The 22755-nt window shown below is 47.4% G+C and overlaps 1 protein-coding gene across 1 annotated transcript in view; it reads left to right on the top strand.

Moving 5' to 3' along the window:
• Positions 1-22755, top strand: part of NRXN3 (neurexin 3) — a 1784727-nt gene that overhangs the window by 1751250 nt on the left and 10722 nt on the right. Inside the window, 1 exon segment of the mRNA XM_029059196.2 lies at positions 3259-3337. Coding sequence (XP_028915029.1) covers positions 3259-3337 — 79 coding nt within the window.

Genomic DNA, 22755 nt, shown 5'->3' on the forward strand with positions numbered 1-22755 from the left:
TATTTTTAAGCTAAGAGAGATGAAGGGCCCAGCTTGGCAAGCTTCCACCACAGTTCTTGGATGTGTCCGCTTCATTTGGAACATATCACAGAAGACTGAGGCCCAGAGAAGTTAAGTGACTTATCCAGAGTCACACAGCAGACAATTGGCATAGCCAGGATTAGAACCCAGGTCCTTCTGATTCCCAGGATAGAGCATAGGCCCATGCTCTATCCAGCAGACCATAATGCTTTTCTTATCAAATGCTATGAAAACTGCACACAAGTTCTGGATCTGTTCCCTTTTTTTTTATGGTGTTTAAAAACTTACTGTGTGCAAGGCACTGTACTAAACCTTGAGGTACATACAAGCTAAACAGGTTGGACACAGTCCAACTTTGGGACATGGAGCTCCCATCTATCCCTATTTTCCAAATGAGGTACACAGGAGCCCAAGGTCACACAACAGAAAAATGGTGGAGCCGGGACTAGAATCCAGGTCCTTCTGATTCCCAGGGCCTTGCCCTATCCACTAGGCCATGCTTTTCTCTACAAATGGTCATATCAAATGGTCATATCCACAGCTATGCACAGAGGTCCTGGTACTGTTCCCTGAACTTCTCCTGAAAAGATCAGCAGCAAAGACCGTGCCTGTCATGCCACGCTGTGATCTGAAGCTGCATTGTGATTCCAGAAACTTCCAATCGGCTGTTTCTCTTCAGCAGCCAACTCAGGAGATCTCAACTAAGATCCCGCTGGAGATGGAGAAAGGGGAGACGCCCCAATGACAGCCACAATCAGATCTTTTGCCTTTCTTCTTGAAAATGGTGGCAATATTGGCATCTTTGAGATTTTGGGGGCATTTTCTCAATGGTCCATATAATGAGGAAGAGCTTGTGAGGAAGAGTAAGCAGATGCCCCATCCATGTTTGATGTCATGAAGATCTCAGCAGTTATGCCAATGAACCCAGGAGTTTCCATTATTCATGTCTCCTACTGCTGCAGCAACTTCTCTGTCAGGCAGTATGAGTCCAACATCTTCACATATCGGGGAGTTTTGCAGTCTCATCTTCTATAGAGGAAGCAGCATGGCCTAGAGGTTAGAGCATAGGCCTGGGAGTCAGAAGGACCCAGGTTCTAATCCCAACTCTGCCAAATGTCTTCTGTGTGACATTGGGCAAGTCACTTTGCTTCTCTGTGCCTCAGTTACCTCATCTGTAAAATAGAGATTAGGACTGTGAGCCCCATGTGGGACATGGACTGAGGGCAACCTGATTAGCTTGTAACTACCTCTGCACTTAGCACAATGCCTAGCACAGAGTAAGTGCTTAAATACCATTAAAAAAGGAAGAGGTGTTTCAAAAAGGATATTGAAATTATCTTGCTGTTTTATTAAGATTTCCTCCTTGTCTGTTACGACACCAAAGATGTCTCCATTCCTGAGAAGCAATGTGGTGGCCTGCACAGGGCTAGGCAGCATCTTTAGGGAAGAATAGAAGTTTTGGATTTTGTGGCAGGCTGCATGGCCCTGGATCCCTTCAGGTTTGACATCTCACCGCCTTAATTTGGGTTTGCGGCCCACACTTCCACCCTCTGTGAGCAAGCAGGCCTTTTATTTCCAAGGCATTTGCAGGGAATCAGTGTCAGTGCCTTCTCTTGGTTGGGCCCGGTGTATAGGCAGCTGCCTGTAATACAGCATCACGGAGAGCTGCCCGTGCACCATGTTTGTTGATGTTTGATTTTTCCTTCTTTGTCAGGGTGGCCATAACAGTGCTGTGAAGTTGGTCACGGGTGTCCTCATTTTCCAAGAGCGCAGTAAATTTAGGCGCTTGGGTGGTTTGGCAGCAGATTTTTGGTGCACTGGTTTGAAGGACCACATGAGTTTGGAACAGAGGGCAGGATGGGCTGCCTGACATTCTGCTCGCCTCATGGCAGCCGTGATCCCAGCATGTTTAAGGTCCATCTGCTACACTGTGCTGTGATCGCTAAGATGCCACCATTTTGACTGGGGATGCTTCTGGGTGCTTTTTCTTATGTTTGGCAGGTGCAAGGTGGTATCTGAATCATGGGGTAGTGTTTGGCCCATTTGCTCAACAAAGGAATACCACTGCTGTTGAGTCTGCCAATCCCATGAGACCCTCTACTGTGGGCCTTATTCTCAACTAGGCATTGAAATAGCCTATTAAAATCAATTTATTTATACCCATGCAGTGCATTTATCTGGATATTTATAGCAGTGTTCTAGGTTTTCAAAGTGGTTTGTCATCACAGGGGCATTAGCTCTTACAACGGGAGCAGAATGCTTTCTTTTTTGGGGATAGGCAAAGTGCCCTTGAATAGTCACTTGTGCCTCTTGGCAGATCTTAGAGGCCCGATCTTAGTGTATCCAACCCTCGATGAGCATTATGCTGAAGAGGGAAAGACCCTTCCAAGAGAAGGGGTACCTGGCACCCACCTCTGTGAACCATCCTTCACCAGTCAGTCAGGTCTCGCTTAGTGCTGTGATATTGATTTGTTATCTGACCAGTCGACATACTATCAGAGCAGCAGCATGGCCTAGTGTCAAGACCAGGGACTTGGGAGTCAGATGATGTGGGTTCTAATCCCGATTCTGCCACTTGTCTGCTATGTGACCTTGGGCAAGTCACTTAACTTCTCTGTTCCTCAGTTACCTCATCTGTAAACTGGGGATTAAGACTGTGAGCCCCACATGGGACAACCTGATTACCTTGTATCACATACCAAAATTATTATTATTATTAGAGGGTGATGATTATTATCATCAAGTAACATCTAAATGTTCCATGACACAATATTCATTTTCTCAGTCCTGGTCTTTTTCCTGTTTGCATTTGGTTGATGGGAAGGTGGGCCAATTTTAGGGACACCTTTTCTGGTTCCTCTCCCTGCTCAGGATTAGTGTTGCCTCCTATCTGGAGCCTCTCGGACTTCCAGGGTGCTGCCAGTTGGTACCAAGTCCTCTCAGTTGGCTTAGCATCAAATATCCCAGGCCAATACTTGTGTTAGGCTATTTAAGCATAGGTGTGAGGCCCCCCGCTGTCAACAGGACTTGTTCTAGAATTGATTTTCATTAGCGGTGATGGTTTGCCCCAGAGACTTCCATGAGCACGGCTAGCAGATCTGCTTGGTAGGGTCTGAGGAAGTGGGAGAACCAGCCGGGACCCGCAGGGCAGTCAGTTCCAGTGGGTGCCATTGTTTGCATTCGCTCATTTAATAGTCTCATCTGAATTTTCTTTCTTCTTCCGCCGATCCCGTGCAGCCGACGTCGGATGACCTTGTCTCGTCGGCGGAATGCTCCAGCGATGACGAAGACTTTGTCGAATGTGAACCAAGTACAGGTAGGTCGGGTTAGTCTTGTTTTGCTTGCTTTACCCTTTTTCCTTTGCAAAAAACAATCCATACTTCTTTCTAATGTATATGTGTGTGTGTATGTATGTGTATGTGTGTGTAGATAGATATATGTATATAAGTATATGTGTATATCTGTGTGCGTTCTGTATGTGCACAGATATGTATAAATAGACATATATGTATCTACAAGTTGATATGGTAAAGCATCTGATCCCATGGAGAGGCCAAACAGAACCCCACATGCCAAACGGAGGAAGTGGAGGAGGCTGGTCACTCCCCGCGGGGTCCGCCTATCCTCTGTCAGGCCATTTGGATCCAGGGCGGCGCCGGTCCCCCAGACACAGTCAGGGGTGGGAGGGTGGAGGAGGCACAAAAGAGTTTGTGATCGAATTGAGGGAAAGGGGAGAGAAACTTGAAACGAGGCAGAAGACGGTGGCCGGTGGTGTTCCATCTCCCGGCAGCTCGTCTATCTGTCCATGGGATCGGGCCTGCCGTTGACCCTGCACTAGATTCCTCCCAATCTGGTTCTCTGGCTGCACCGAGATCACATGGAGCTCCAAAGCTTGGAAAATGCCGAGCAGGGAGGTGGGTCACGCCATGCTATCGTCAGCGATGCTTCAAAATGTATCAGGCTGATGTCAGATGGGCCGCAGCCACAGGGAGTGTGACTGGGCCCCTCAGACAGAGGCAGATACATTCTACTCTCCCAACTGTGTCTGATGAGCCCCATCCCACGCAACGTCTGGCTGGCGGCCACGATCCCTCATCCCTCGCTCGGGGTCTTCCTGGTAGTCTTCTGCTCGAGACTCCCTGCGAGTCTGGAGTTTACACAGCAGAGAACACATATCATTGAATTTCTGTGTGCATGGAAAAATAATCAGAGCTGGGTCAGGATGCAATTTTCATGGGAGTTACGCATATGTCAGGTCATAGGGGGGCCTTTTTTTTTGGTGTTTCAATTTTTTTTTTTTAATCAAGTCATGATAGTGGTTTTGGCGGAGTTGCCCAGAGAATCTTACCTTCCTGACTGACAATAAAATGAGCTAAATATGTGTGGCCATATTTCCTTGTCCCTCACACCAGCCCACTTCCCCTTGGTTTTCATCTGGATGGAACCAGTCCGTTTGATTTTGTGTGCGGGAAGTTCCCTGAATGTCTCTGTTTGGCTAGGACCATCCTGGGGAGAAATGGCCAGATATGGACGCCCACTCCATCCCAGCAGGTGATCACAGGGCACTGCAGAGAGGACCCATGATCCCCACAGAGGGCAGCAAGCAGAAAGGTAGTGAAATGTGCCCATCCAACTGACCCTGGCAGGCAGCTGGGCTTACCTAAGGGTCGAGGCCCCGGTCCCCGGATTGTTCTCTCTTTACAAACCTCTCAAGACTCATCTGTGGCTCTTCCAAATCCTTGGGGCTGAAGATTGCATGGGATGCCAGTTTCAGGTCGGGAATTTAGAGTTCATCCATCCCAGCATCCCGTTTAGAGCCCATTGTTCCGTTGCTCCCATTGGCACTCATAGACGGGAAGTGTTTTCTTGTCAGATGTGGTTGAGCATGATCAGACGATCCAAGTGTGGTGGAGTAGCTGCCTGGGGGTAAAGAGTCCTTGTTGTGTGTGGCAGGTCCACACCAATGGCTGCCACCTTTTGTCTGGGTGGAAGCTTCAGTTCTTGACTGGCATTGCCATGGAATCCTTCTGGAGGGAGTTGCCATCCTTGTGGAAAGAAAAATTAGAAGGACAGTGTCACAGCAAAGTAAAAAAGAGTAAACAAGCATGTGGATCAGTCAACGATACTTGTTGAGTGCTTACTGTGTGGGGAACAGTGTTACTATGTGCTTGGGGGAGTACAATACAACAGAGTTGGTAGACGTGATCCTTGCTCACAAGGAACTTATAGTCTACAGGAAGAGACAGGCATCCTAGATTCGAGATAGGAGAAATAGTGAAGTGTAAGAATATTTACATAAGTACTATGGGTTAGTGTCACGTAGAGAGAAGTCCAGCTCCCCACAGTCATCTGGAAAAGGAGAAGTGTAGCTCACCCCAGGGGCTCTGCCAGTGGAGAACATGGACGTGTTTCCATGTTGATTCTGTCATTGTAAACATGCCAAACCATGTCATTCATGAGAATGCACCTCCTAGATGCGAATTCACTATGTCTCCTGATGTTCAGCCTAGAATTTTTGGTTACAGGTAGCGGGTGTGAGCAGATTAGGTAAGTGAGGGTAGTGCTGACATTTGACGTCTCAGCAGACAGCATGAGCCAGTATGAGCTCTGCCCAACAAATCTCTGGGAGAGGCCAAAAAGGATGACCGTTACTCAATCTCCCAAAATGCAACTCACCCAGATGTCAGGCCCCACACTGAACCTTACCCACAATGCTAAAAAGTCCATGCTGTTAGGTTTCTGGTTAGAAAGGGGAAACAGACCCAGTGGGTAGGAGAGATTTACTCGTGGGAACTTCCCATTTACAAATGCTCAGATGAGATAGGTCCATTAAGTTACCGTAACGGTGGGGTGAAGGTTATGGTTTGGACTTTTTTGGTGGCGGATGGGGGAGGGAAGGCAAATGTGGGTTTTAAGGAGACATTGTTTTCAGTTTTCTCTGGTTCCTTTATTTGTACTTTTTTTTCATGTTTCCCTAAATCCAGAGTCACCCAGGATAGTTTTAACTATGGCTAGTGGGTGCATATTTTGTTTAGTGTGCGTGCATGATACATAAATTTATATCATATAGGCACACCCACCCCAGGTACCTTTGGAAAAACAAAAAACTTCTAGAGCATTAGAGTGGCGGGAGCCAGAGTGCCCCAACAGCCCGTCTTCCATCCCATCACACGTCAGCCCAGAAATTCACACCCTCCAGCCCCAAATGTGGTGTGGCTGACAAGGGATATCATTCCTACCAGGAGAAATTGAGCATGCCCATCCTTCCCAGTGTCTTGCCTCCTCCTTGTTTTGCCATGAGTGGTTGAATCTCCTGAGTCTACAGGGGAGGGGGAGGGAAGAAAATGTTACTTATCCATATCTATAAATATATACACACCCTGCCCCACTTGTATAGATGAATATATATACGGTGTATATATTTAAAGGCCATTTTCCATCCCCTCATCTAGTGCTGCATGGATTTGATTTGTATTCTCATGTGTTGTAATTTGGTCATTGTGGCATTGTATGGCTGTGTTCTTTAGTTTAAAATTTTATGTTGAATCTCCTGTAAAAATCACAACCATATTCTGGGAGATGTCAAGCTATACAAATTGAACTAAGACAACAAAATTTTTTCTGGCCATCTTCCTAACCAGCTCACCTTTCCCCAAATGGTCCTCCTATAGATGAGAAAAAATGTACAAATGTTGTGTGCAAAAGAATGGATTCCCATCCCCTCAACTCTTTTTTTCTTATTCTCATATCTACACAGGACACATCTCCTTATTTCCCTTTCCATATAAATGCTTAAATTTTTAAAGACAAAATCAGGCTGGGGAGGAGGCCTAAAGAACATTCCTCCTACACTCCCAACTATAGATGGCACAGAAATCATTTTATTGCAGGTGCGCAACCTGTGCCATGTCTTCAAATTGTGGGTCTGCCAGAGGTCATTCTGTGGCATGTGGCATGGGGCTGTGGCTGACTGACTGTGGCCTTCATGACCCTAGGCACGGGCTGGTAGAGTGCCACTTTCATTCATTCATTCATTCAATAGTATTTATTGAGCGCTTACTATGTGCAGAGCACTGTACTAAGCGCTTGGGATGAACAAGTCGGCAACAGATAGAGACGGTCCCTGCCGTTTGACGGGCTTACAGTCTAATCGGGGGAGACGGACAGACAAGAACAGTGGCACTAAACAGCGTCAAGGGGAAGAACATCTCGTAAAAACAATGGCAACTAAATAGAATCAAGGCGATGTACAATTCATTAACAAAATAAATAGGGTAACGAAAATATATACAGTTGAGCGGACAAGTACAGTGCTGTGGGGATGGGAAGGGAGAGGTGGAGGAGCAGAGGGAAAAGGGGAAAATGAGGCTTTAGCTGCAGAGAGGTAAAGGGGGGATGGCAGAGGGAGTAGAGGGGGACGAGGAGCTCAGTCTGGGAACGCCTCTTGGAGGAGGTGATTTTTAAGTAGGGTTTTGAAGAGGGAAAGAGAATCGGTTTGGCGGAGGTGAGGAGGGAGGGCGTTCCAGGACCGCGGGAGGACGTGACCCAGGGGTCGACGGCGGGATAGGCGAGACCGAGGGACGGTGAGGAGGTGGGCAGCAGAGGAGCGGAGCGTGCGGGGTGGGCGGTAGAAAGAGAGAAGGGAGGAGAGGTAGGAAGGGGCAAGGTGATGGAGAGCCTTGAAGCCTAGAGTGAGGAGTTTTTGTTTGGAGCGGAGGTCGATAGGCAACCACTGGAGTTGTTTAAGAAGGGGAGTGACATGCCCAGATCGTTTCTGCAGGAAGATGAGCCGGGCAGCGGAGTGAAGAATAGACCGGAGCGGGGCGAGAGAGGAGGAAGGGAGGTCAGAGAGAAGGCTGACACAGTAGTCTAGCCGGGATATAACGAGAGCCCGTAATAGTAAGGTAGCCGTTTGGGTGGAGAGGAAAGGGCGGATCTTGGCGATATTGTAGAGGTGAAACCGGCAGGTCTTGGTAACGGATAGGATGTGTGGGGTGAACGAGAGGGACGAGTCAAGGATGACACCGAGATTGCGGGCCTGCGGGACGGGAAGGATGGTCGTGCCATCCACGGTAATAGAGAAGTCTGGGAGAGGACCGGGTTTGGGAGGGAAGATGAGGAGCTCAGTCTTGCTCATGTTGAGTTTTAGGTGGCGGGCCGACATCCAGGTGGAGACGTCCCGGAGGCAGGAGGAGATGCGAGCCTGAAGGGAGGGGGAGAGGACAGGGGCGGAGATGTAGATCTGTGTGTCATCTGCGTAGAGATGGTAGTCAAAGCCGTGAGAGCGGATGAGTTCACCGAGGGAGTGAGTGTAAATGGAGAACAGAAGAGGGCCAAGAACTGACCCTTGAGGAACTCCAACAGTTAAAGGATGGGAGGGGGAGGAGGCTCCAGCGAAGGAGACCGAGAATGATCGGCCAGAGAGGTAAGAGGAGAACCAGGAGAGGACAGAGTCCGTGAAGCCAAGGTGAGATAAGGTATGGAGGAGGAGGGGATGGTCGACAGTGTCAAAGGCAGCAGAGAGGTCAAGGAGGATCAGAATGGAGTAGGAGCCATTGGATTTGGCAAGAAGGAGGTCATGGGTGACCTTAGAGAGAGCAGTCTCGGTAGAGTGGAGGGGACAGAAGCCAGATTGGAGGGGGTCTAGGAGAGAATGGGAGTTAAGGAATTCTAGGCATCGATTGTAGATGACCCGTTTTAGGATTTTGGAAAGGAAGGGTAGTAGGAAGATAGGACGATAACTGGAGGGGGAAGTGGGGTCAAGTGGGGTCAAGTAGGGTCAAAATGAAGCCTGAGCTTCTACCCCACTGTGTCCACTGACATTGAGCTACAGGATGCATGAGCTCAAAGACACCATATGAAGATTTTACCCTTTGGCATACTTGATGCTGCTGAAGTTGCCTACTTCTGCTGAGCAGGAGAAAAGTTCCAAATAGACATAAAAGGTGCCCTGTTAGGCTGGACTGTAAGCTCATTCATTCATTCAATTGTATTTATTGAGTGCTTACTGTGTGCAGATCACTGTACTAAGCACTGGGGAGAATACAACAATAAACAGACATATTCTCAACCCACAATGAGCTTATGGTCTAGAGCAGGAGGAGAGAGACAGTAACATAGAAAAGAAATTACAGATATGTACATAAATGCTGTGTGGCTGGGAGAGGGAATGAACAAAGGGAAGAAGTCAGGGAGCCTGCAGAGGGAAGTGGGAAAGGAGGAAATGGGAGGCTTATTCAGGGAAGGCTTCATGGAAGAGATGTGCTCTCAATAAGCTCGTTCCAGGATTTTGGAAAGGAAGGGTAGTAGGGAGATAGGATGATAACTGGAGGGGGAAGTGGGGTCAAGAGTGGGTTTTTTTAGGATGGGGGAGACGTGGGCATGTTTGAAGGCAGAGGGGAAGGAGCCCTTGGAGAGTGAGTGGTTAAAAATAGAAGTTAAGGAAGGGAGGAGTGCAGGGGCGATGGTTTTAAGAAGGTGAGAGGGAATGGGGTCCGAGGCGCAGGTGGAGGGGGTGGCACTTGCGAGGAGGGAGGAGATCTCCTCTGAGGATACTGCAGGGAAGGATGGGAAAGTAGGGGAGGGGGTTGGTGGGGGGGAGGGGAGAGGCGGAGGTGTGACTTTGGGGAGCTCAGACCTGATCGTGTTGATTTTCGTGAGGAAATAGGTGGCCAGATCATTGGGGGTGAGAGATGGGGGAGGGGGAGGAACAGGGGGCCTAAGGAGAGAGTTAAAGGTCCGGAACAATCGGCGGGGGTGATGGGCAAGGGTGTCGATGAGGGAGGAGAAGAAGCTTTGCCTGGCGGAGGAGAGGGCAGAGTTAAGGCAGGAAAGGATAAATTTGAAGTGTGTGAGGTCGGCTTGGTGCTTGGACTTTCGCCAGCAGCGCTCAGCAGCTCGAGCATAGGAGCGTAGGAGGCGGACGGAGGAGGTGATCCAGGGCTGTGGGTTAGTGGAGCGAGAGCGGCGGAGGGAAAGGGGGGCGAGAGAGTCGAGATGAGTAGAGGGGGTGGAGTTGAGAGCGGAGACCCGCTCGTCGAGAGTGGGAAGAGAGGACAGGGCGGCAAGGTGAGGAGAGTGCCACCTTGCACCTCATCAAAGCTTTGCATCTAGTATCTGTCAGGCACAAAGCATTTTCACCCTTATGGGTTTTCCCATTTCATGCCTTGAGGCAGGTCCACCAGTCATCATTCCTTACCTCACTTCTCTGTGTTTTTTCTTTATCCGTTTGGTTTTCAACATTTTCTCCCTGCCTGTATCAATCTCCTCATTGCTTCCCAAAGTCCCCTGATGTGGCCTTCTCTGATTCTGTTCTCTGTCTCTTATCCAAATTCCTCCCCACCCCCCTCTCCTCCAGTTGCTAACCTCACTTGAGGGAATTTCACAAAGGGGCACAGACTTTTTTTGCCATGATTCTAATTTCACGCCAAATTTAGCAATCCAGGAATGACAAGGGAAGAGTACAAAGACTCCAGAGAGGCCACACCATTTTCTGGGAGAGCTACTCTCTAAGAACCTTTTCCCAAAGGGCCCTTCCTTCCCTACAGAGAAACACCCCTAAGTCCAGCAGAGTCGAGCACCCTGAAAATGCCCTGTGCAAGAGAGGATGCAGGTTGGCTCTGGTGCCCGGAGGCATCAGTGAGGGATGTAGCTTAAGGATGGTCCCATGTCCACCAAGGGTCTCTATGTTATAGTGTCAGCTTCACTGTGGCCTGCTTGGCAGGGCCAGAACAGCAGGTCTCCTGACATATGCTATGGGTCTCCCAACAGATCCAGGAATGTGCCCGCTTGACTCCACCCGTGGATGACTTTTCAGTCCTGGGAGGAGCTCCGAGCCTCACAGCCAGGATTCCCCTTCCCCTCTGTACTTTTGGTGAGATGCCAGAGTTCGCTGCACTTCTGCAAACTCTCTTCTTGAGCTACCGACAGGGGTGGTAGATGAGACCGCCTGACATTGTCTCCCCTCAAGGAGTCTGTAGTTGGATAAGTTGGAAAAAGCACTTGTGTGACCTGCTGAGGTTTGAGTGGATGATGCTGGGACTAGAAATAGTCCTCTGAGGGGTTCTCTCTGCAGATTTCCATCAGTTGGGTTCCTTCATTTGGATTCTGTTTGAGGGGCTCACTCGCTTTCTATAGGGATCTGGCTGCAGAATTCTTTCAGCTTAGTTCTGGCTGTGGGATTCTCTCTGAAGAGTTCCATGTGGCGCTTCACTCAGCGATGTTCTCGCTCCGGGGCTCTGTTGATTGGGTTCTCTCTGTGGGCTTTTGTTTGCGAGGTTCCCCTTGTGGGATTCTGTCTCTCCTGAGGATGTCTCTGTAAGGATTCATCTACCAGGTTCTCGCCACTGGGTTCGGTCTGCAGGACTCTCAGCGGGACTCTCTCTGAAAAGTTCTGTGTGTGAGTTTCTGACTGTGGTGTTCTTGGGAGGGCACTCAGCTGTATTCTGTCCACAGAGGTCTGCCTCTGTGAGGGTCCATCTGCTGAGTTCCGTAGCAGGACTCTTTCTGAAGAGTTCCACATATGGCTTTCTGACTTTGGAACTCTGGTGGGGTTCTGTGGCATTCTCTCCAGGGGGTTCTGTATGGGGCTCTCTCCTGAGGCATCTGCCGGTTCTGTCTGCAGGACTCTCTCTGAAGAGCTCTGCCATGTGGGTTTATGACTGGAGCTGAGGGGAAGCTCTATGATATTCTCTCTGTGGGGTTTAGTCTCCAGGACTCTCTCTTGAGGCTGTGTCTATGGGCCTCTGTCTGTGGGGTTGTCTCTGAAAGGCTCTATGTGTTGATTCTTTCTGCAGGACTTTCTCTGAAGAGTTCGGGGTGTGGGTTTCTATGCCAGAGACCTCTCTTCTCTTCTCTACTGAGTCTCTCTGTAAGGTTCTGGGGGCAAGGTTCTCTCCATCTTGGGGTGCTGTCTATGGGGTTCCTCAGCAGGCTATCTCCTCTCCATGATTTCCCCCACCTAATTGTGCACCCAGCACATGTAAGATTTTCAATTGCAAGAGTCTGGCCTAAGGGAGAGGACACTGGGAACCCCAGACCAGCAGTGAGGAGGCATATCTCAAAAATCCTGTGTGAAGAGTTTGAAAGGTATGGAGAAACAAGTGTTGGGCTAGGAGCCTACGTGAAGTCAGTGCATCTTTCTCTGAGTGGGCAAGAGAAGGTTCTGGAGGAAGTGAAGATAAGCATCAATGGTATTTATTGAATGTTTACTTTCCTCTTCTCCCTCTCCCTTCTGCATCATCCTGACGTGCTCTCTTTGTTCTCCACCCACCTCCCAGCCCCACAGCACTTAGGTACATATTTGTAATATATTTATTTATGTTAGCTGTCTCTCCCCCCTCCCTTTCGCCCCCTCCCCCTGCAGACTGTAAGTTTGTTGTGGGAAGGGAATGTGTCTATTGTTGTACTCTCCTAAGTATTTAGTACAGTGCTCTGCACACAGAGCTCCATAAATACAATTGAATGAATGAAAGAATGAATGAATGAATGAATGAATGAATGAATGAATGAATGAATGAAGAGTACTGTACTAAGCAAAGTGTTACTAGAGAATGGGCATGGGGTGAGGTGATTTGGTGATAATAGTTGGCATGAAATGATGGAGTTGCAGTCGAGGGGAAAATAGGTTGGGGAAATAAGAGATTAGTCTAGGAAGTCCCTCTGGGAATGAGGTGTGATTTTTTTTTTTTTAATGATACTTGTTAAGCATTTACTATTTCCTAGTGCTGCACAGATAACCAGATAATCAAGTTCAACACAGTCTCTGTCTCACATGGGGTTCACAGTCTTAAGTAGGAGGGAGAAGGAATTAATCTTTATTTTAAAGATGGAGTAACTGAGGCACAGATAATTTAAGTGACTTGTTCAAGGTCATCCAGCTTAGAAGTGGCAAAGCCAGGATTACTTTTAAGGCTTTGCAAATGGGAAGGATTTCCAGGCAGGAGGAAGAACATCTGTGAGTGAGACATGAGCATGGTGGTTGTCATTAGAGGAGCAAAGGGTGTGATGGTTTTGTTAAAATGAACCAGGCTTCAGAGCAAATATCAGACCAGAGGGTGCTAAGACTGGAGGTAAAGAGGCCTACAACTTGTTTTGTAGACATAAGATGGATTCTTGGATCGGCACAGTGAATTGGATGGAGAGGAGGGGCTGGTTTCCAGTCGTGTTGTGAAAAATAAACAGATGGAGGATGATTGAATATGGAGAGAGAGAGAGAGATAAAAGTGAAGGATGACACTGAGGTTAAGGGCTCAAGAGACAAGGAGGATGGTGATGGTGTCAACAGCGAAGGGGAAGTTTATTTCAGCATTTTAAAGGGAAAATGAGGACTTCTGTTTTGAACATACTGGACTCGAAGTGCCTTCAGGACATCCATATAGATGTCTTCCAGGGGCAGCATAAAATGATAGATGGCAGAGGAGGAGAGAGTTTGAAGCCAAAAATATTCCTTCCTTCATTCATTCATTAGTATTTATCGAGCGCTTACTATGTGCAGAACACTGTACTAAGCACTTGGAATGTACAAATTGGCAACAGATAGAGACAGTCCCTGCCCATTGATGGGCTTACAGTCTAATTCTAATTCATTCATTCAATTGTATTTATTGAGCGCTTACTGTGTGTAGAGCACTGTACTAAGCACTTGGAAAGTACAGTTTGGCAACAGAAAGAGGCAATCCCTACCCAACAATGGGCTCACAGTCTAGAAGGGGGAAGAGAGACAACAAAACAAAACAAATAGACAGGCATCAATAGCATCAAAATAAATAGAATTATAGATATATACACATCATTAATAAAGTAAGTAGAATAATAAATATGTATATATACACAAGTTCTGTGGGGCAGGGAAGGGGGTAGAGCAGAGGGAGAGAGTAGGGGCAATGGGGAGGTGAGCAGAGGAAGGGGGGGGCTCAGTCTGGGAAGGCCTCCTGGAGGAGATGAGCTTTCAATAGGATCTTGAAGCAGGGGAGTGAGCTAATTTGGCAGATGTGAGGAGGGAGGGCATTCCAGGCCAGAGGTAGGATGTAGGCCAGGGGTCGATGGCGGGACAGGAGAGAAGGAGGCACAGTGAGGAGGTTAGCAGCAGAGGAGCGGAGTGTGCAGGCCGGGCTTTAGAAGGAGAGAAGGGCAGTGAGGTAGGAGGGGGCAAGGTGATGGAGAGCTTTGAAGCCAATAGTGAGGAATTTTTGCTTCATAGGAAAGATGATAGGCCACCACTGGAGATTTTTGAGGAGGGGGATGACATGCCCAGAGCACTTTTGTAGAAAGATAATCCAGGCAGCAGAGTGAAGTATAGACTGAAGTGGGGATAATGGTATTTGATAAGTGCTTACTATGTGTCAAGCACTATTCTAAGCTCTGGGGTAGATACAAGGTTATCAGGTTGTCCCATATGGGCTCACAATCTTAATCCCCATTTTACAGATGAGGTAACTGAAGCACAGAGAAGTGAAGTGACTTGCCCAAAGTCACACAGCAGACAAGTGGCAGAGCTGAGATTCAAACCCATGACCTCTGACTACCAAGCCCATGATCTTTCCACAAAGCCACGCTGCTTGGAAGTCAGCCACGTGGAGATGGTAGTTGAAACCATGGGAGTGAATGTGTTGTCTGAGAAACTGAGTTATATGGAAAACAGAAGGGGACTCAGAATTGAGCCTTGAGGCACCCCCAGCGTCAAGAGGTGAGAGGCAGTGAAAGAGTCTGAGGAGCGACCAAAGCAAGGCTTAGTGGAGGGAGGATGGGCCTGGGTATCAGAGGACCTGGGTTCTAATCCCAGCTCTGCCACTTGTCTGCTGTGACTTTGGTCAGGTCACTTAACTTCTCTGTGCCTCAGTTACCTCATCTGTAAAATGGGGATTGAGGATGTGGGACAGGGACTGTGTTTAATCTGATTACCTTGTATTTATCTTAATGCTTAGAATAAAGCTTGGCACTTAGTAAGTGCTTAACAAATAATGAAATTATTATTAAGCAAATCAGGTTGGACACAGTCCCCGTCATAGTCTAATTCCCCTTTGGAAACCTAATTAGAACAACATGCTCTCCTCCCAGGCTTCTCCTAGGCCTCCCTCAGCTACCAGGCTGAAGCAGTGTGGTCTACTGGAACAAGCCTGGGCCAGGGAATCAGAGTACATGGATTCTTATCCTGGCTCAGCCACTTACCTGCTGTGTGACCTAGGGCAAGTTACTTAAATTTTCTGTGCCTCAGTTTCCTCATCTGCAAAATGGGGATTCAATGCCTGTTCCCCCTCTGCCCCCTGTGGGACCTTTCATTCATTCAATCAAGTATATTGAGCACTTACTCTGTGCAGAGCACTGTTCGAAGCCCACAAGAAGCTTACAGTCTCGAGGGTAGGGGGAGAAAGACATTGATTATAGATGAATAAATTACAGATATGTACATAAGTGCTGTGGGGCTACAAGGGGGGATGAATAAAGGGAGCAAGTCAAGGCAACGCAGAAGGGAGTGAGAGAAGAGGAAAGGTGGGATTTAGTTAGAGAAGGCCTCTTGGAGGAGATATGTCTTCAATAAGGCTTTGAAGCAGGGGAGAGTAATCATCTGACAGACATGAGGAGGAAGGGCATTCCAGGACCGAGGTGGGGGATATAGGCGAGGCATCAGCAGTGAGATAGAGGAGATAGAGGTACAGTGAGTTGGTAAACATTAGAGGAGTGAAGTGTACAGGCTGAGTTATAGTAGGAGAGTAGCAAGGTGAGGTAGGAGTAGGCAAGGTGATTGAGTCCTTCAAAGCTAATAGTGAGGAGTTTGTTTGATGTGGAGGTGGATGGGCAATGACTGGAGTTTCTTGAGGAGTGGGGAAACATGTTCTGAATGTTTTTGTAGAAAAATGATCTGGGCAGCAGAATGAATGAAGTATGGACTGGAATGGGGAGAGACCAGAGGCTAGGAAGTCAGCAAGGAGGCTGATACAGTAATAGGATAAGTGGAATAATAAGTGGATAACAGGATAAGTGGAATAGGATAAGGAATTTTATTAATACAGTAGCAGTTTGGATGGAGAGAAAAGGGCAGACTTTAGTAATGTATCTCCCCAATTGCTTAGAACAGTGCTTGGCACATAGTAAGCACTTAACAAATACCACTATTATTACTGTTAGCAAGCTGGCCTCAATATCATATTGCTCCCAAATTGTGCACTGTCTTCCCAATCAATCAGTGGAATTGACTGAGTGCTTACTGGGTGCAGGGCACTGGACTAAGCACAGTACAGCAGGGTTGGTAGATGTGATCCCTCCCCACAAGGAGCTCAGTTAGCTGGTGCTGGGGAGATAGATGGACATTAAAATAGTTCATGGATTTAGGAAATAGAATATAGGAATATTTTCATCAACACTTTGATTCTCATTTCAGCCCCACAGTGCTTAAGGGGCACATAGCTAATGCAAAGAGGAGGATGGATAAGAGAAATGAAGGGCTTAGTTAACTTAATTATTGACAAATGATCATTTTCTCCCACTTCAAAGCCTTATTGAAGGTACATCATTCTAAGAAGCCTTCCCTACTTAGGCCCTCATTTCCTCTTCTCCCACTCACTTCTGCATCGCCCTGGTACTTGGATTTGCTCCCTTTATCCACCCCTCCCTCCATCCCACAGTACTTATGTATATGTGTTATTTATTTATATTAATGTGTTTCCCACTCTAGACAGAAAGTTTGTTGTGGGCAGGGAATATGTCTACCAACTATGTTATATTGTACTCAAGTGCTTAATGCTTTGCTCTGCACACAGAAAGTGCTCAATTAATTTGACTGATTGATTTAGTTTGGTGAGTCCTCTTGGAGTTGCAATTTTAGGAGGGTATTGAAGGTGGGCAGAATGGTGAACTGTCTGATACAAAGTGGGAGGGAGTTCCAGTCCCGAGAAAGGACTTGGGCCAAGGGTCAGCTTTGGGATAGATGAGACTGAGATACAGGATATAGGCTGGTGTTAGAAGAACAGGGTGTGTGGGATGGGTTGTAGTAGGAGATCCCAAAGTAACGTAGGAGGGAGAGACCTAATCGAATACCTTAAAGCCAACCCTAAGGAGTTTGATGTGGAGGTATATGGGCAGCTACTGGAGGTTCTTGAGGAGCGGGGAGGTGTGAACTCAGCTGGGCAGCTGAGTGAAGAATGGACTGGAAAGAGGAGAGACAGGATGCAGAGAGGTCTGAAAGAAGTCTGATGCAGTAGTCTGGGTGGAAAATGAAAAGTGCCTGGTTCAGTGTGCTAGCAGTTTGGATAGAGAGGAAAGGGTGGATTTCAAAGGTGTTGTGAAAGTAAGGGACAGGATCGTAACAGATTGAATATGTGGGTTGAACAAGAGAGATGAGTCAAGGATAATGCCAAGGTTATGGGCTTGTGAGACAGGGATGTGCCTGTCTCCCCCCAACTCAACTATAAAAGCCCTTTGTGAACAGCGATAGTGTCTAACCCGCTCTATTGTACTGTGCTCTTCCAAGTGCGTAGTCCAGTGCTCTGCACAGGTAAGCACTAAATAAATAACACTGACTGCTATCTCATCCCCTCAACACCGCATGGCCCAGTCTGACAAATACCTAGGGGGTGCAAGAAAGGGCGAGGTCAGCCTTCATGAGTACATTCACGGATGACCCTGAGCCAAAGAAGCATTCTACCAAATACAGGCTGCTTCATGTTTAAATTAAATTCCCACTTCTGCTTTTGCCAGTCAACCCAGGATATGGTGGCCGGTTAGATTTTGCCTGTTATAGGAACAGGCTGCCCTCCAAGGTTCCCTCTTTTTTACGGGGGTCCACCCAATATAGACACATTGCTTTGGTTTGTGTGGGGGACACCACAGGACCCCTGAACTACTGAGGGACTTTGAAATTAAGTAACTAACTTTCTTTCCAGGACTTTGACACATCCTACAGAAGCCTCTTGGTTTTTTTCTGTCATCCTCTCTGCTTCTCTGTGGTTAAAAGAGTCAAATATGGGGAGGCATCTCGAGGTCAGGAAGAGGTCAGCCCCTTCCTCAAGTAAAGAGGCAACCTATAAGGCTGCCTGGCTGCCTCCCAGGTGGCAGTCATTTGATGCCACAAGATAAACACCTATAGCATGGCCTAGTGGAAAGAACACGGGGGGGCTGGATTCTAATCCTGGCTCTGCCATTTGTCTGCTGTGACCTTGGGCAAGTCACTGCACTTCTCTGTGCCTCAGTTTCCTCATCCGTAAAATGAATATTAAGACAGAGTGCCATATAATATTAATAATGATGGCATTTGTTAAGTGCTTACTATGTGCAAAGCACTGTTCTAAATGCTGGGGTGGATACGAGGTGATCAGGTTGTCCCACATGGGGCTCACAGTCTTTATCCCCACTTTACAGATGAGGCAACTGAGGCACAAAGAAGTTATGTGACTTGCCCAAAGTCACACAGCTGACAAACGGCGGAGTTGGGATTAGAACCCATGACCTCTGACTCCTAAGCCCGCGCTCTTTCCACTGAGCCACTATATGGGACAGAGACTGTGTCCAACCCAACTGTCTTGTATTTACCCCAGTGCTTAGTACAGTGCTTGGCACATAGTGCTTAACAAATACCACAGTTATTATTACTACATCTTTTAAAATTCCCACAGGTTTCCACAACACATATGGCACTGTTGCTGGGTATGCTAAACTTCAGACCTTCATGGTCAGGTGAAACCTTTCTCCTCCACCCTACAACCATTTGCAGTCCATCTCTTCTCACTACATTCTTGTGTCACAAGACTGGATCCCTATGCCACATCTCAGTACCGATTCTTAAAGACAGAGCCGGATAGATGACATATATGGAGCGTCAGACCCAACCACTGATTAAGGACTGGATCTTGCACAAAGTGGTCCCCTCACAAGAGAGAGGATCCTTGAGCCCAGAAAGCTTTAGCATTTCCAGCAACTAAGGTGCTTTCTTTAATAGGCCATAGACAATCTTTAGGCGTAAGCTCACTGCCTGGATTTCAGCTCAGCCAGAGACACCTAACTGTTTCTGGGTAAATCACTTACACCTATTTATAGGTCTTGGCCATATATATATATCCAGGATGCATCACACACTCTTTCCCTCCCCCCTACCATTTCCTTTAGTGGAGAGTTTAACAGGAAGAAAGAATGTCTGGCAAGAGGCTATCATAGGAAATCATCTCACCAGCTAAGCAGAATATTTTAATTGAATCTCACTCCTTCCTAATGGCCTCTCCTCAGTCCATTCAGCTCTTCCCCTCTGTCACAGATGGCTGCAGGCATCAGCTATGTTCCACATAAAGAGGGAGGGAGGGAGAGAGAGAGAGTGACTGTCAGACAGAGATAGACCGAGATACACAGAGGCCCACGAGCCCACAAATCCACATCTCAAGTCAAGAAGGCTAATACATTTGGGATTCACTTGAGCCCAAACCAAACATTTAAAATATTTTCTTCCAATCCTGAGGTTATTCTCCTCTGGAAAAGTCCCACATTTATAATTTTTTCAAACACAGATGTAGATACCCTCCAATCGACAGGCATCTCTCCATACTCTTAATTGCCTTCTCTCTGAGGTTAACTTTTGGAAATATTCTGTTCTTATGATACACCACCCTATTTATGAAAAGAATGGGCCGACAACACCATCACACTCCACTGCACTGCAACATCTATATGGGGGGGGGGGGGCGGTCACAAGGAGCCGCTGCCATGAGAAGCCCAGACCCAGAGTCCATAAAAACCTCCCTGATGGCGCTGTCTGTGTGGTGACAGCCATCTCAACCAATAGTGAGGACAGGACAGGAAGGGAAGATGGGATCAGTTATTGGAACTGGACTTTCCAAGCAGAGCTGTGCGAATCACATATGGGGAGAAAGGCAGGGCTCAGAATCCACATCTGAGGATTGGAGGGCAAGTTTTTAAGGAACATGTCTTTGTGGCTTGCCTTTCACACTAACAGCATTGGACTGTCACTTCCACGAGAGTGAGCATGGTTCCTCTGTGGCTCTAGAGATGTAACAAGACTTCCGGATATGCCCAGGATCCTCTCTGGGGGTGGGAGGTTGAAGGGAGGACAGGACCATCTCCCATGCAGCTGATGCTGAGATAAGTCTGGTTGTTAGGATGACGTGACTCAGTGCATGATCCTGCCTCAGGGATTAACAGAGGTATGGCAGAAAACAAACAAAAAAACAAAAACAAAACTACATCCTTTTTACTGAAAACCTTCAGTACTAAACAAGTCCCAACCCCAGCAGCAGATCAATATGGGCATTGGCTTGCCAGAGATTTGGTGACCAGAGGGGGTGGGACCAAAGTCCTATTCATGGCAACAAGTTTCTCTCAACCAGTTTCTTCTTGTATGCTCTACTAGCAGAAGCTGCCCCTTTGTGAACTCTCCAGAGCAACAGGTATCTTCATTAAACTGGAAACTGAACACCTGGGTGGGCCAGACCTGAGAGAGGCCGTTCCGTAAAGGTTCAGTCTCAGGTTTTTTTTTCATGTGGAAAAACTGAGAGCAGTACATGGAGAACACAGATGTCGAATTGCCGTATCCATCCAATTCACTCTGTCCAAGCAATCGTCCTCTAGATGAGCCCTTAAGAAAACTGTCAGTCCTTGGGATTGGCTGCTCTTGAGGGTTTGACACTCTCCCCAACCCGTCCACAAGGTTGTGCCTACCTGGGTTTCCCCAGTTTCCAGTTCAATCTCTGACATGCTCACGCTGCCTGGAGTTGCAGCTCCAGGAAAAGTGAATCTGGTCACCAAATCCGGTCCTCTCGTATCATTTTCCAAACCTTTTCTCTGGATGGATAGTGAGCAGGAGAGAATTTGCTCTCCCACTTCTTGCTGCAGCTGGGATCCTTCCCCTTGCCCCCTTCCAACCCTCCCTCCTCCCCAATGCTTCAGCTGTCTTGAGCAGGTGAGGACACTTTCCAGAATAATAATCATGATGGTCAGGGGTCTACATTTTCTTGTTTTGCCTCAATTCAAACATTAACTCAGCCCCTCATGGTCAAAAAAATAAAATCAATATATTCCCCATCCAATCCATCAACTTGGTGCTCTAAAACGACCCTCCTACCTGTGAAACCACTCTTATCTTTTTGTCCCTCTGGTTTGAACAAAACCCAGTGAACAACTGATATCTAAATGCACCAAGGATAATTTTCTGGACTGAATCCACAAGGGTAAAACCTCACCGCACCCTGTTCTAACCTCAGTAGCCACTGCTCCAGGTAGATGAAGTGGTCTCATTTATTCTTTCAATTGTACTTATTGAGTGCTTACTGTGTGCAGAGCACTGTACTAGGGAGAGTACAGTATACACTAAGCAGACACATTCCCTGCCCACAATGAACTTACACCAGAGCCAAGCTCTAGAGCTCATTACATTCACCTGGATGCCAACTCCCTTCCCAGCCTCTCGGCCCCACTACCTGCTGCTTGCCACTCATCCAGTCTGTCTTCACACAGTCCCTTCAGACCAGTCAGACCAGTCCGAGAACAAGAGAAGGAGCTCACATAGATCAAGTGGCCCATGAACTTGGAGTCATTCATTCATACAATCGTATTTATTGAGCACTTACTGTGTGCACAGCACTGTACTGTGTGCTTGGAAAGTACAGTTCAGCAACAGAGACAGTCCCTACCCATCAACTGGCTAAAGCAGAATGACCTACTGGATAGAGAATGAGCTTTACTTAGGACTTGGGTTCTAATACTGGTTCTGCCACTTGTCTGCTATATTATTATAATAATTATGGTATTTGTTAAGTGCTTACTATGTGCCAAGCACTGATCTAAGCACTGGGGTAGATACAAGGTGATCAGGTTGTCCCACATGGGGTTCACAGTCTCAATTCCCATTTTACAGATGATGTAACTGAGGCACAGAGAAGTTAAGTTACTTGCCCAAGGTCACACAGCAGACAAGTAGCAGAGGTGGAATTAGAACCCATGTCCTCTGACTCCCCAAACTCTTGCTCTTTGCACTAAGCCATGTTGCTCTTGACCTTGGGTAAGTCATTTTACTTCTCTGTGCCTCAGTTACCCCAACTGTAAAATGGGGATTTAGGCTGTGAGCCCCATGTGGGGTGTGGATTGTATTCACTTGATTATCTTGTATAATAATAATAATTAGGATATTTGTTAAATTCTTACTATATGTAAGGAACTGTTCTAAGACCTGGAGTAGATGCAAGCTAATCAAGTTGGGCATAGTCCCACATGGGGTTCACAGACTTCATCTCCATTTTACAAATGAAGTAACTGAGGCACAGAGCAGTTAAGTGGCTTAACTTGACTTGTATCTACCCCAGTGTTTAGAATAGTACCTGGCACAGAGTAAGCACTTAAATGCCATTGAAAAAAAAAAATCCACTCATCCCTACCCTAACCAATCACCTGTGGCTTGCTGGGCCCAGTGGCCTCAAAGCAGACCTCTACTGGCTCCAGAGTCAGATTTCACTTGGGGCTGCAAGGAGACCCAAGTTCGATCCTGCTGACACCTGATCTGCTCCCAGATGATTCCATCTTGGAGGCAGTCATACTTGGAGGCAGTCATACTTCCAGACATACCACCAACTCTACTCCAGCCCGACTGCCCTGGGACAGAGAACCACTTTGGAATAGGTCACCTAGTAGTTGTGGGCTGTGACCTCTGGCCCTTCTTCCCCTCCCAGAATCTTTCTTGGGAATCAGAGAATGTGGGTTCTAATCCCAGCTCAGCTACTTGCCTGCCAAATGACCTCGCAT

This window comes from Ornithorhynchus anatinus, chromosome 1 (assembly GCF_004115215.2).
Source record: "Ornithorhynchus anatinus isolate Pmale09 chromosome 1, mOrnAna1.pri.v4, whole genome shotgun sequence".
Taxonomy (NCBI): Eukaryota; Metazoa; Chordata; class Mammalia; order Monotremata; family Ornithorhynchidae; genus Ornithorhynchus; species Ornithorhynchus anatinus.